Source organism: Rhinopithecus roxellana, chromosome 8 (genome assembly GCF_007565055.1).
Source record: "Rhinopithecus roxellana isolate Shanxi Qingling chromosome 8, ASM756505v1, whole genome shotgun sequence".
Taxonomy (NCBI): domain Eukaryota; kingdom Metazoa; phylum Chordata; class Mammalia; order Primates; family Cercopithecidae; genus Rhinopithecus; species Rhinopithecus roxellana.
The window spans coordinates 30,016,963-30,032,078 of record NC_044556.1 but is presented as its reverse complement, the minus strand read 5'-3'; the positions used below and the strand labels follow the sequence as shown (position 1 = coordinate 30,032,078).

Genomic DNA, 15,116 nt, shown 5'->3' with positions numbered 1-15,116 from the left:
GTCATTTCTCAGTTGGGATTGAAATAACTCATCTCACAATAAGCTGTAGAGGTTTTTCCTCTTCCATTGCCTCAGTTAACACAGCTAGTCCATTATTGCTAGCGATTTTGGAGAAGTTGGTGTTTTATTTTTTCAAATAAAAAAAGGAAAGCCATCCTGTTTGCATTAATATCTTCGAGAAAAGTCAAGATGCCTTTTGCACATAGAGAAAAAGGAAACCATACACTTGTAAGGGGTAGCGGAAAAGGAGTGAATCAGTTTTGTAGTGAACTTTAGCAGTCTGACCTTCAAATGTTTCCTTTTTTAAGCATCAGTATTGCTAACATTAAAGTGGTAACAGGAGGCTGCACCTTGAAAAGCCACTCATGCCTTGTCTGTTGTGGTAGCTACCTGGTTATGAAACATTTTCTAATCCAGAGAGCTTTGGCCTGATGTATAATTTTAGGATGTTTTAGATCTTGATGGTGTTAAACTTTCTTCTTTGGAAGTTATGTGCATCGATATTGAGTGTTTTTCTACCATTTTTCTTCCTCACCTTGAAATAAGCAAGCTATTCATGCCCTTCTGAAGAGGCAGAGAGGCTAAGCACGGTTGTTGAAGACACATGACTTTGTTGTTAGAATCCATCACTTTTCACTGGATATACCTGAGAGAGAGGCTAGGCAACATCTAATTACTGGGAATTTGCATATGTAGAGACAAGAATTAACTGACTCCCTGGCCTCCTTTTTACACACTATGTCCCCCAATTTGCTAAGTTACCAGTTTCAGGGAATGCCCTGCTATCCATCCAGTGCCCAAGGCAGAGAGAGGTGCGGTTATAATTCTGAGGTCTTCTCTTTTCTCTCCCACTCCTTCCCCACACACAGTCAATCAATTACCAAATATTTCTTTTCCATGTTATCTCCTAGAGTTCTTCCCATTTCTCCTTCTACTATCCTAGTCTAAATCCCATCATTTCTTATTAAATTATATGATAATGTCCTGATTGTCCTTGTCTTGTCTTCCTATGCCACATCATCTCTCTAGTAAGAAGAAAAACATTTAATTCTATATGCTGCAAAAGTGGAGTTAGTATAACATAGTAGTTAAGGTTATGGGCCCTGTAACTAGAATGTCTGGATTTGAATCCTGACTCCATTACTTTGGCAAAAGCAGTTATGTAAACGTTGGTAAATCTCTAAGCCTTAGTATGTATTTAAAACAAATTAAAACTTTTCTGTTGGATTGTTGTGAGGATTGAGTGGCATAAGCATTTAGCATAGAGCTTGACGCATAGCAGGCACTTAAACGTCACTGCAACACCAATAATCATAAAATGCAAAGCTGAGTATTCCACTTTCCTTTGGTGCTTTTTTTTTTTTTCCAGACAGAGTCTCACTTTGTTGCCCAGGCTGGAGTACACTGGGGGTGATCTCAGCTCACTGCAACCTCCATTTCCCAGGTTCAAGCGATTGTCATGCTTCAGCCTCCCCAATAGGCGGGACTACAGGCCTGCGCCACCATACCCAGCTAATCTTTTTAGCAGAGATGAGGTTTTGCCATGTTGGCCAGGCTGGTCTTGAACTCCTGACCTCAGGTGATCTGCCCGCCTCAGCCTCCTGAAGTGTTGGGATTACAGGTGTGAGCCACTGCGCCTGGCCTCCAGTTTTCTAATTAAGACCTTTTAACCTCATCACTTCTAGGATAAAGCCAAGATCCCTTTGGCATGCCATGGACATCCCAGGCCCCCTCTCCTGTTTCTTCTGTCAGTGCTCTTGTCCAGAGAAGTGTCCATCTCAGTCACTTCCACTGCCCCAAGTGGTCCATGCTTTCATGCACATTCTTTGCCATTTACCTGGAACACCCTCTCACTACAAGTCTGGAAATTGCCTTTCTGCTTTCTAAACACCAACCACCCCTTCTCTTTGTATAGGTGACTCCCACTCATCCTTTTTTACCTCATGTATCAGTTATTCTGGAAAGCTGTCCCCGATACCCTAGGGCTCTCAAGGAACATCTGAATGTATTCTTCATTGCACTTGCCAAACTGTTGTGTAACCATGTCTTCACTTGTCTGTACGTTCTGTCGGACTATAATAAGCCTTTGAGGGTGGAGTCTGGATTGTGTTTGTTTTTCTTGTACCCAGTTCTTGGCATTTTATTCACTTAACATTTGTTTAATATATTAATAAATCACTACCCAATTGGGGATTTGTTTTATGGAGTTTCATTATGCCTAGTGCATAGGAGGCTCCTCATGAATATTTGTTAAATGAGGATGCATGGCTATTTAACTTTTGTGTATCCTTAATTGGCAACTCTTATATGGATACACTGAATATTTAAAGAAATTTAAAGTTATTTAATTCTAAGTCCTGAAATTCTAAATTCTAACAAATTCTAAAGTTAACTCATGTAAATAAGTTAGATGATTTAGCAAAGTTGTACAACTTTTTTTTTTTTGTCAAAAATAGATATGGTTATGAAACAGTGAGCTGGATTTGCCCTTGTGACTCATAAACTGTCTCAGAAGGCAGTATATTTGAAGCTGCTTCAGATGATTCAAAGGTCTAGCAGATAGCTTCTAATCTCAAAGAATGAATAGACTGGGAAAAAGACTTACACTCGAGTAATGTTGTGCCAAAACACCATGGGTAGCCATAAAATCATACATTCATCAGTTTTCTTCAGTTATCTCAATTTTCTTTTTGTCTGAACACAGTGAGATAAGAGTTGGCTTATGATGCACTCCACAAAGAAAATTATATAATTTTCTGAGAGGAACATTAGATGCCAGTTAGGCCAATGCTTTGTATATGACCTTTCTGTTGCAAGTGATAGATTGCTTAAGCAAATGGTGGAGGTATTTGTTCTTCTCATGTAATTGGCTCTTGTATTGTAGGAGCTGCGTGGTGGTTTCCAAATACTATTTATTGTATAAATGAAAACAAGACTTACTTGGAGAAATGGCTGATTGCAGAACTACAGCAGCGAAAATGTGAGCTGTGCCTGGGACAACTTGATATAAGAAAGCAATTAAACAAAGATTAATGTAATTATTAATTATGTCAAAAGGAAACATGAACCAATTTGAAGGGACTCCCAGTGGCTGAATGTGGGACAATATGAGCATTAAAAAAGTAATTGATAATTACACAAAGAGAGAAAAGGGAGGTCAGGGAAAGCTTTTTTTTTTTTTTTTCCTGTTTTTTACAAAAGAATACTAGCGTATAAATGAGAAAAGAATGATAGAGTTAGAAAAATCACTATTTTAAAGTCTCATATGGAATAATTGAAACAAGGATGATCAAAGAATACTAATCCCATTGTGAAGAATTATTGGGAAATAGGATAGCCACATGGTACCACATCTTCACCCGGGTTACTTACTGCTATCAAGGGGGGACACGTACATTTACAATAGAGAGATGTGACAGTAACCATCTTAACTAAATGATTGAGTTTAGCCTCAGTAATGATGGGACACTGTAATATTTTGTGTCTTCTGATATGATGAAATATGAAGTTCACAGTATGAGGTACTTTTATCAAAACCGTTTAATTTGAATCTAGGTTTAGCTTTCAATTCACAGGACATACAAGTGAAAGAATAATAGGTTTAATGATACCATAAATAAACAACCAAACAAATGCAGAATTTGGGACATTTTGTAAGACAGCCAGCCTGGACTCTTCAAAAAGTCAGTGTCATTAAAGAAGAATAAAGGCAAAAGGATTTTTAGATTAAAAGATACTGAAAAGGTAAAACCACCAAATGCAGTGGGTAAAAACATGACTGGATCCTAGACTGGGGAAAAAATAGTACTAAAAGTGGGCAATTGAGGAAATTTGAATATTGAATGATATTACATAATATTGATTTTTAGATTAAAAGATACTGAAAAGGTAAAACCACCAAATGCAGTGGGTAAAAACATGACTGGATCCTAGACTGGGGAAAAAATAGTACTAAAAGTGGGCAATTGAGGAAATTTGAATATTGAATGATATTACATAATATTGATTTTTAGATTAAAAGATACTGAAAAGGTAAAACCACCAAATGCAGTGGGTAAAAACATGACTGGATCCTAGACTGGGGAAAAAATAGTACTAAAAGTGGGCAATTGAGGAAATTTGAATATTGAATGATATTATATAATATGAAATTATTGTTAATTTTTTTAGATATAATGGTATTGTTGATCTGTAGGAAAAATGTCCTTATTCCCAGGAGCTCATGTGGAGTCAGAGTATTTAGGAGTCAAGTGTTATCTGTAATTCATTTTCAAATAGCTCAGAAAATAAATTTTGTAAATATATAAAGGGTATAGATGCAAAAGCATATATACCACTATGTTGCAATTGTTGCATGTAGATGGAATGTTCATTGTATTATTCTTTCAACTTTTGTTCAGAAATTCAAAAAAATAAAATAAACTGGAAAAAAATCAATATGGTAAAAGCAAAGGAAAAGTCCTGGAGAGGACTGCTGGCAGGCTGGCAGGCTCACTTTCTCTATTCCTCAGCTCTGCTCCTGTATGTGCACAGAGCCAAACACTTGTGAGCATTGAGTGAAGTGTGAGCCTAGTATTATTAGTCAAATTTTGGAGCACTGGGAAAATCTCTTGATACATTTAATAGAGAAGCTCGAGGAAGAGCTTTGTCTTGTTCATTTTTAACATTTCTAGTGTGTGTAATGTTGTAGGAATTCAAAAACTGTTGACTGAAAAATACATAAATAAATAAAGGGGTGACCAAATTTGAGGATTCCCTGGAAAAGTGAGAGTATATAAGTGACTTTCAAATTCGGTAAATATTTGTGGAATTTAGTAGAACTGAACTAGTTAAGGGACAAGTAAGTTTAAGATGAATTCCAGAAGTAAAGGGAAGGCCTCTTTTTAAATCTTCTGTGCATGCAGTATTTCAGATTGTTTTAACTTTTAGCGATAATACTTGCTTTTCTGAATTAGTGATCAATCCCTTTAGTGGAAGTCCTCTGCCGCTTTCCCTACAGGTGGGGATAGTTTGAGTTTGGTGAGAAATCTTCGGAGGGTGGCATGTGCAATTATGCTTTGTTCCTTGGTGAGCTATGAGTTGGGCACTTAATTATGTCAACGATATTGCAAGAGAGCAGTTGCATAATCCCCAAGAGAGTAATTATTATCTGTCCTGGCAGAATGCAAGGCTTTTAATCTGTAAATAAGCAATTCTGTGTGGAAGAGCTACATGCAGAGTGAATCTGTGTCTTAAAGGTCTCTTATGAATTTTTTAAAGTGAAAGCAGTAACTGCATGTGCTGATTAACTGCTGCCTTTGTGTTTCAAAGGGTTTATGATGCTTCCCTTGTGGTTTTAATCCCTCCTGAAATATTTAAGCCTCTGAGAATGGTTCCTGTAAAGGGTAAAGTGTGTCTAAGTTAAGCCTATGAATAATCCGAATGTTTCAAATGTATTAATAGATGAAGTAGAAAAGATATGCTTTCTGCAAAGTAAAAAAAAAAAAAAAACCAAGATAAACAGAACAATGAAATAAGACACTGGCAACACTTTTAAAAAAGCAGAGACACAATAATTAGCTAATATGTTGCTCACTTTTTGATGGTTAGAATTTTTTTCTTCCATTTTTTAAACTTTATTTTGGTATAACTTACATATAATAAAATGCATTTATTTAAAGTTTTCACACATGTATATTTTTAAAAATATGTGCCAGTGCAGTTAGGATATGTGTGTATTTTGCTTAGGTGGATCTGAGTGTTTTAGACACTGAAAGCAAATTTTCAATTTTGTTTTTTTAAGTAGTCAATAGCATCTGCCTTCCCTCCTATCTCCCTGTTAATAGTGTGGATGAGCTGACCATGCTCTTCTCTAAGGTCAGCTGCTGCACTTAAACACTTGATCTCTCCCCACTTCACCTAATCAGGACTACATTTGGGGAACTGTCCCTCTTTCCTTTGTGACCAACTTTCCCTTCTCTGTCAAGTTATTCCCATCAAAACAGAAACATGTCATGGCATCTTCAACTGTTTCTTAAAACTCTTGACCATTATCTGTTCTCCTCTGCAGCAAAACTAAGGAGTCTATATTCTGTCTTCACTTCCTTTTCTCTCTTTGTCTCTGAAACCAGCTCCAAGAAGCCTTTCACCCCACTCCTCCATATAGAGCCTGCTTTTGTCAAGGTACCCGTGACTTTCACACTGCCAAAATCCATGGACAGCACTTGGTCTAAATCCTATTCAGCCTTCTGCAGCATCTGATATAGTTTTTCACTTCCTTCATCTAAAAACACTTTCTTTAGTTGGCTTCAGGAAAACCCTATCTCCTGGTTTTCCTACTTCCTCACTGGTCACTCTTACTAAGACTCCTTTGTGAGCTTCTCCTCTTTTCCTGATCCTTTACAGTTCTTGACCCAGGTAGTCTCTTCTTCTTTGCTCTTTTCCAAAGTCATTTCAGCCAGTGTCATGGTTAAACAGTTATTTGTGCACTAAAGACTCCCATATTTCTGTTTGAAGTACACACCTATCCCCTGAACTCCACACTTACTGGATGACTAATAGGCCTCTCAGATTTAACACAGTCAAAAAGTGACCACACTCTGGTCTTCCCACAGTTGTCTCTCACCTAGGATATTGCAAGAGCCTTCTGTCTGATTTTCCTGCCTCCACCCTAGCTGCAGCCCCTTTCACTGTATATTCAGCACAACAGGCCAAAAAGATCTTTTTAACCCATCAGATTATGTCCTCCTTTTGGCCAGGGCCTCCAATGACCTCCCATATCAGTCAGAGTAAAAACTGCCCAATAAGGATCTTCATCATCTGACCCCAGTAGCTTTCCATCTCTCCTCCTTTTCCCCCTATTACTCACTCTGCCTTGCTGCATCGACCCCTTTCTCAACATGCTCAGAGGCCTCTATGTCAAGACCTTAGTGTGGGACACTTCTTTAGGCTGGGCCGTTGTGTGCTACGGTTCTTCATGGCTTGCTCCTTTTGCACCTCAGATCTCTGCTCCACCGTTCTCTTCTCTGTGAGACTTTCTCTAACCATCTTGTTTAAGTTCCCCCACCCAACCCCACCAACTCTCCTGATCCCTCCTCCAGGCTTTATTTTTCTCTGTTGCGCTTACCACCATATGAAAGTAAAAATACTTGCTTTTTAGTGTTTGTTGCTCTGTCTGTTTTGTCTGTCTTTTCATATTAGAATGTAAGTTTCACGAGGGTAGAATTTGCCTTGGTCACAGCTGTATCACCTGTGCCCGAAAGGGACTGCGTGCTCAGTCAGTACTGCTGAATGAGTAATTGAAAAGTAACCTCAAAGGCTGCTTGATGCTTTCTTGTCATTTTTAGAGCAGTCTGAGTGTTCCAGAGGATAGATAGCATTCAGAATAATTAACTATATGCTAACAGCTCTTTTCCATTCCTCAGTTTCTCTGTTTGAAGAACATAAGGACATTTCTCACGGCCTGTTGTGAGACATTTGGAATGAGGAAAAGTGAACTCTTCGAGGCATTTGACCTGTTTGATGTTCGTGACTTTGGAAAGGTAATTATACTTCATTTTTAATATTACTTTTTAACTGGAAAGCATATAAGCAAATCGTTTCAAATCTAGAAGTAGGGCATGTGACTTAAGTGGCTTATGTATCTGCATTATATAGTTAAATTTCACTTGAAGACGGCTTAGGAAAACCAAAAAAAAAAAAAAAAAAAAAAAAAAACCACACACATACGACAACACTACCAAAAAATTAGCATCTACTTTCCAAATGAGATTAGAATTATTTTCTAATTAAAATCGTACACGGGAGGGAATCTTTTCTACAGAGATAATTTTTTTCTGCTGGTCACCTCAGAGGGTAGGGTTACTATTATCTGCCCTTTAGGTTGATCCCTGGGCGCTCAGGCCTAAGAACCAGTATTCTTTTCCTCCAGTCTTCTCTATATCTGAAAGCTCCTAATTTTTGAAAGTTGAGCACGTTCTGTTGTCATTTTCTCTATTTTGACACTGGTTAGGTGACTCGGAGAATACATGAATCTCAAGTGTTCGAGATTGTTGAATAATTTCTGTTGCTTGAATTTCAGCAGATATTTGTTGGATTTCAAGGACATTTTTCACATGGAAATTGTTTTAATATTTACTGTTATCTGTATGCACACTAAACATGGGTATAATAAGTGAAACAAATCATCCTTTCAAAAATTACAGTCATTTATTATGAAGTGAACAGACATAACCCTCTCATAAGTAACTAGCTATAAAATAGTCAGGTAATTAAGGTGACAGGACTTTAGCCCATGCTGATGTAATTGCATTATGAAAATAAGCAAATAAGGAGGAAAAAACTAGTGCTATTAAGAAGTGTGTCCTTACTCTTGTAATTCAGGTGCTAGTGTCTTATCAAAGGCTGTTTGAGAGTACACATTTTTTGATCTCTGAGATGTAATATTTTCATTAGAAAATAACCCAATGGATTGCTCTTAGCTAAACAGCATAAACTTGAGACGGAAATATAAGAAATTTGATGCTGAAATACAGCGCATATGGGGAAGCCACTCTACCTGGGGAGGGGGAAGGCCCTGGTTCTCTCTCTGGTCTTAACCTGTGGTCATTTTGTGATCTAGAAGTCACCAGCCTTCTCGGGTATCAGGCTGCCTGCCAGCTTGGAAAGCTGTACAAAAGGAAGGGGGAGGGGGAAAGAATATGGTTTCTAAGATTCCTTTAATCTCTGGAAAGCTGTGATTTAACTGTCTTGGGGTTCTTGGGGTCCAAAAAGTGATGGAGGATAGAAGATGATAATGAGTACAAGGAACTGAAAACCAAGCCCCTAGTAAGGAAATGGGAGCACATTTGTCTGTGGCCACGAAGCACAGATGAGGTGGACACTTCTGTAAGCTGTTGGCCCTGAAAAACAATGGAGATATTTCTGGTTTTATTTTTCTTTTATCCTTCCCCTATTCCTCCTGCACCTTTAAAAAAATCTTCTTTGATTTTCCTTTATTTTCACCCTTTCTTTTGGGGAAATGAAAAATGAAAATAAATTGGGGAAATGAAAAATGAAAAAGTCTTGGCTTTTTAAACCTCATTAAGGAACTATTTATTTTTCATTTAAATTTGCAAGAAATGGTGTTGATACATGTTGGAAAAATATATAAATACTTTAAAATGCATGGTGGTGTTCTACTGGAATGAGATTGCATGCTAGATTGATTAGACAATGGAAGCTTTGTAGGAGAGCTGATAATACAAAAAATTGAATGTGAAAGCACAAACTCTATGCTTCTCAAGGATAAATGTATTTTTGACTGCTTAGAATATTTTAGCAGCGGTAGATCTGAAACAATTAAACGTGAGATTGTGGTTTAGAACTTGAACTTACATTATAGTCACTTACATTTTGCTACTGCCAAGATTGGAGTAGCTATCTCTTTAGAACTGTATGATCTAAAGAAAACACTGAAAGTTAAAGAATTTGTGATATCACTTCATAATTTACTGACACTGATAGTATTAAGCATTATATACTCTAAGTAAAAACTGCCAATACCACCACCATTTAGCGCTTAAAATATGCAGTTTCAATCTTCATGTATAATTTTTAAAATTGTGACACCATTAGGAGGTAGGTATTACATTTTCTTTTCATTGTACAGATGAGAAAATCTGCATCCCAAATCACGTATCTATTGGGGATTGAAGCAGCGGTTTGAACTCAGGTCTAGCTGATTCTCTGCTACTACTGTACCATAGTGCAAACATTCACATAGCACATAACATAACATGTGCTTTGCGTATATTGAGGGAATCGGCACGTCAATCACAACATGTGGGTACTATTATTTTTCCCATTCATAGGTCCTATAGGAACTGAAATAATTCTTGTAGTTTTAAATTTTTAAGTTGAAAAAATGTGAATAGAGTGTTAATTCAGCAGAAAAATAATTTCTGATGTCGTGAATATATACATTTTAACAGGATGTGGATAGGTTATTTTCCTCCATTCCTTAGGATTTAATTAAATTTTCTGTTAAAATGAAAAACATCTATGTGTGCTCTTCTGTCTGCCTCAATTCCTACCTTGGTAAATCTGAAATTCATGTGTATTTGGCACCTTTTTGCCAAAGAATGTATTAATTATGATAGCAGCACTTAGTGTTTTTATAGCATTTGAAGTTTTCAGAGTGCTTAATATTACTGACTTCTTTGATTCTCATGATCTTGTGAAGACATTCTTCAGATGAGGAAGCTAAGACATGAGGAAGTGCTTAGATAGTGATTCAAGGGTCTCCTTGCTTGGGAAGAGGAACAAGATCTGGAGCTCAGGCCTCTGGCTTCTCAGTCCTGTTTTTCTTGTCCAGTGTCTGTGTTTTGGGTCTCACTGCTCTGTGGATGGTCAGGGAAAAGGATGAACTTATAGAAGAAAATTAAAGGAATTTATAAAATTAAAAAACACAGGTGATGTGTTACTTGGCATCTAATTATACTTTAGCAAGAAAGTAAAGATTTAGGATACTGCATTAGTCTGCAGCCCGGTGGTGGTTAAAGTTGTTAACTCTAAATAGGCATGTGATTCACCGATTCTCATCTATACACATGCAATCAATTCTTAGCTACACTCTCCTCCTGCTTTTCTCATTGTGGTGTTTTCTGCTTACTAATCTTTGTCCAAGCTCTCCCTCTGTTTGGGGTTTAGGAAATTTATTTTGAATCTTAGACTTGATATGGATGTGTTTTCTTTTGGAAAATCCTGGAAACAGTGTTAACACAAATAATAATTTGTATTCTGTGAGATGGTTAAAAGAGCATCCATTTGGGCTCCTCTAGAAGAGCTTATGATAAATCTGCCTTTCAGTGCTACCTTTAATTCTTAGCATTGAGCTATTTCCTCAATAGTAATTCACTTCCAACTCCACCAACATCAACAAAAGTTAGAATGGTTTGAAATGCTTTCTACACTTTTTTTTTTTAATCACACAGGAAAGAGGAGTGAGTTTAGTAACTTGAACTCATTTAAGAGTCAGCAGAGGCCTTGAAGTTAAATATGACTCTCACTCTTCAGGGTTGTTAAATACTGAAAAAAGTTCCTGAAAGAGGGAGACTCCTTGTCTAAGACTGCTGAGGCCTAGTTGGGGGAGAGGGAGGGAATGGGGGATGTTGAGGGTTTATGTTTTGAAAAACCATTTACTTTCTTACTTTTGAAAAAAGATGAATCTCTTTCTGGCTTTCTGGTAACAAAAATAAGTAAAATCTTGTTAGTTAACTTATTTGCTTAAGAAATGTAATTAAAATGTTTTTCCTGGAATAATATTAGAAATACACTGTATTATTTTTTGACATTGTGACAGTATCTGTAACTTTGTTCATTTCCATACTGTATATAACGAATTTTTCATAACTGTTTCAATCGTCATTTTATGATTAACTCACTTTTTGGAAATGTTTCCTACTGAGCCGTCTGTTGGCACATTTACCGTTCAGAAGCACGTGGGATTTTTTCTGTAAGAGACAATTTCTAGAGGGTAATAGAAGTCAGGCTGACACTGTCCAGATGAGTGACTAAAGTCAGCTCCTTACCCTGCCTCTGGGTGAGTGTAAAGGGCCTGCTTCCCATGACACACAATATAAAGTGATATGTTTTCTTAAATCAAAGAGTATCCACACCTGGCCAGTGGTAGGTCCAGTTGATTTGAATTGTAATAGGATAGTTTCATCATGTTCAGGTTCAGCACAGGCACTGTAAAAAGGAATTCAGAGCATCAGCTTAGGGGTGAGTCAGGGATACAGGTAAGAAAATGACTGGGAGAGAGTGAGAGAGCAAGAGTTGTATTTTAGTTAAGAATTAAACTAAAGAGCTTCTTCACAGCAAAATGAACAGTCAGCAGAGTAAACAAACAACCCACAGAGTAGGAGAAATTCTTCACAATTTGTACATCAAACAAAGGACTAATATCAGGAATCTATAAGGAACTCAAACAAATTAGCAAGAAAAAACAAACAATCCTATCGAAAAGTGGACTAAGGACATGAATAGACAGTTCTCAAAAGAAGATGTACAAATGGCCAACAAACATATGAAAAAATGTTCAGTATCACTAATGATCAGAGAAATGCAAATCAGAACCACAATGGGATACCACCTGACTCCTGCAAGAATGGCCATAATTAAGAAATCAAAAAATAATAGATGCTGACATGGATGTGGTAATCAGGGAACACTTCTACACTGCTGGTGGGAATGTAAACTAGTACAACCACTATGGAAAACAGTGTGGAGATTCCTTAAACAACTAAAAGTAGAACTACCATTTGATCCAGCAGTCCCACTACTGGGTATCTACCCAGAGGAAAAGAAGTTATTATACAAAAGATATACTTGAGCACCCATGTTTATAGCAGCACAATTCACAGTTGCAAAAATGTGGAATCAGCCCAAATGCCCATCTATCAGTGTGGATAAAGAAATTGTATGTATGATGAAGTACTACTCAGCCATACAAAGGAATGAATTAATGGCATTTGCAGCAAACCTGGATGGAACTGAAGACTATTATTCTAAGTGAAGTAACTCAAGAATGGAAAACCAAACATTGTGTGTTCTCACTCGTATGTGGGAGCTAAGCTATGAGGATGCAAAGGTGTAAGAATGATACAGTGGACTTGGGGCTCAGGGGAAAGTGTGAAAAGGAGGTGAGGGATAAAAGACTACAAACTTGGTTCAGTGTATGCTGCTTGGGTGATGGGTGCACCAAAATCTCACAAATCACCACTAAAGAACTTACTCATGTAACCAAATACCACTTGTTCCCCCAAAACCTGTGGAAATAAAAAATTAAAAAGCAAAACAATACATGGTTTCTGAGTTGGATCTTGGTTTGGAATCCAGTTAAGCTCCCTGTTAGTAGATAGTCTTGGGCAAGTAACTTAGCTTCTTTGAGCTTCAGTTTCCTCATCCATGTATTGAGTTTAGGTGAGTGTTAAATGAAATCATGTATGTCAAGTGCTTAACAGAGTGTCAAGGTCCAAGGTAAGTACTCTTGTTGTTACTGTTATTACCACTATTATTATTTTTAATGGTTGTGGGATTCATTGGTAAACATAGGTGTCGAATTCTGAATTAAGTGCAAGAGATCTAATGATATTAGAAGGGTGAGATAAGAAATAAAATTTGTTCTTTCTAATGTTGTATAGCACTATTCTAGTTTATTTTGCACAATCATCTTTTCTCTTTCGTTCTGTGGCCTTGGATTTTCTTTGAGAAACCACACTTTCCTCCTTCTCAATTATAGAGTTTGGATGGTTTAATCAATTATATCCCATGCCTTTGACCATATATAGTGATGGTTCAGGAATGGGGTGAGTCACTCAGTTGCGACCAATAAGACATTTGCAAGGGTAGTTTTATTTTTCTCTAATCTGAGGCTTCGAGGAGCTGTAGCTATCCAGGTACCACATGGAGTTTCAAAATGGACCCAGTTCAGAGGAAATAGAGTTGAAGATGAACCTAGTGACACCATGTGAAGTGGGAATCAATGCTGTGCCCAAAGCTGAATATATATCTATAAGTTTTTCCATGAACCAATACATTCCTCCTTTCCTCATTTTTGAGCCAGTTTTCACTGGTTCTCTCAACCAAGAGTAAGAGAAATCTAAGTGATTCACTGTGTTTCACCAGTTAAATGATTTCAGGTTTGTAGATATGTTAACTTTTATTACCCAAGTTCCAGGTAATTTGGAGACCATTTGTTAAGCCTCTACATCTTCTATCGTATACTCAAGAGGAGATACAAAGACAAAGTCCCAGAACCTATTTTGCAGCATGTAAATAAGAAGTACAGTCCCAGTTTCATAGTAAATGCTTTCTTTTCCTTACCGTTGATTCCAGAAATATCATAGATCTTGAGGTTGAGAAGGTCACAGCAGGCATCCTGACAAGCTACTTGAGAGCCTGCAGTGGTTTACTACTACCTGTCTAATTTTTGTGAAATCTGCCTGGCTTTCCCTGTCACAAAAAAACCCTCCCAAGCAAAGGCTCCTGAGCCTTTCTTGGCTACAGGTGGCCCCAGGGACCTCACCTTGGCATGGCTTGAAAGATCCTTATTATCTAGTGCATACACATTAATCAACACCTGGAAACATTTTTTCATATATACATATGTAAGCAGGAATAATTATTTTAGTGTGTAAATCTTTTTAGGTACTTGTTTGACATAAAACACGTTTAACATTTCTCTCTTGAAGTATTTCCCACTCAAATTATCCAGAAATCTCTGGGCTTTCTGTAGTCCATGGGGCTTAAATCAGCCTTGCTTCAAAACCCCACAGAAGCTTGATCTCTCTGTCTGCTAGTGTGGTGCTACTGCACAAGACTGGTTCTGTGGGACAGCTTTAGTTTTCTGATGCTAGCAGTGCCCTTGTATTTTCATCCCTTCTCAACCCCGTACTACCCACACAACTTTCCTTCATCCCTATAGCATTTTCGCTTTTGCGTTGAGCCTGGCCAGGCCATATCTCCCTAGCTCTGTGATGAATTCTGTTCAGGGACTCCTTGTATTCTGTCAGCGAGGTTGGGTCACGTCCTCCTCATTCAGCCCTTACAGGGTACCAACTTCCAGTCTCAGAGTGGCATTTGGGATCCCCAGTATTTTTCCTCCCTCAAGGGTCTGGAATTTTCCCACAAATGAGCCAACTTTCAGCCTAGAGCTGGCTCAGCTTGGCAAGGAGTACTGTCAGGAGTCAACCTCCACTCACCAAGGCCTCCTTTGCTTTGTCCCCCTGAGCAGTAGGAGGCTTGCCTGTATTTACATAACTAAGGGGCAGCTCTGCAGTGATTCCTCCCTGAACAAAGATAGCTTGTTCCAAGGCTATCTTTTTTTAGGCAGAGGAGGAGGGAACAACTTTCTAGCCTTCCCTAATATATGTGTCTGGCTGGCTGTTAACACAATTCCCGGATCATTAGCACCATTCCCCTCCTTTGTTTTTGGATCGAGTTGACCTTTTTAGCAACCTTCTCATCTTTTTCCCTTTTGTAGGGGTATTTAATGCTTGGCAGAGTTTTCCATTCTTACCTCCTCTTATAGAACTTTAGTACCCGAGCCATGCAAAGACATTTTTTATACCTTAGTGATTATTCAAGTTCATTTT

At 37.8% G+C, this 15,116-nt stretch overlaps 1 protein-coding gene across 5 annotated transcripts in view; it reads left to right on the top strand.

The window, feature by feature from the left end:
* VAV3 (vav guanine nucleotide exchange factor 3) overlaps nucleotides 1-15,116 on the top strand; it is a 448,149-nt gene that overhangs the window by 83,912 nt on the left and 349,121 nt on the right. For all 5 annotated transcript variants that reach the window (XM_030935746.1, XM_030935747.1, XM_030935748.1 and 2 more), the window contains exon 2: nucleotides 7,404-7,520. In XM_030935746.1, the coding sequence (XP_030791606.1) occupies nucleotides 7,404-7,520 (117 nt within the window). The remainder of the gene's footprint in view (nucleotides 1-7,403; nucleotides 7,521-15,116) is intronic.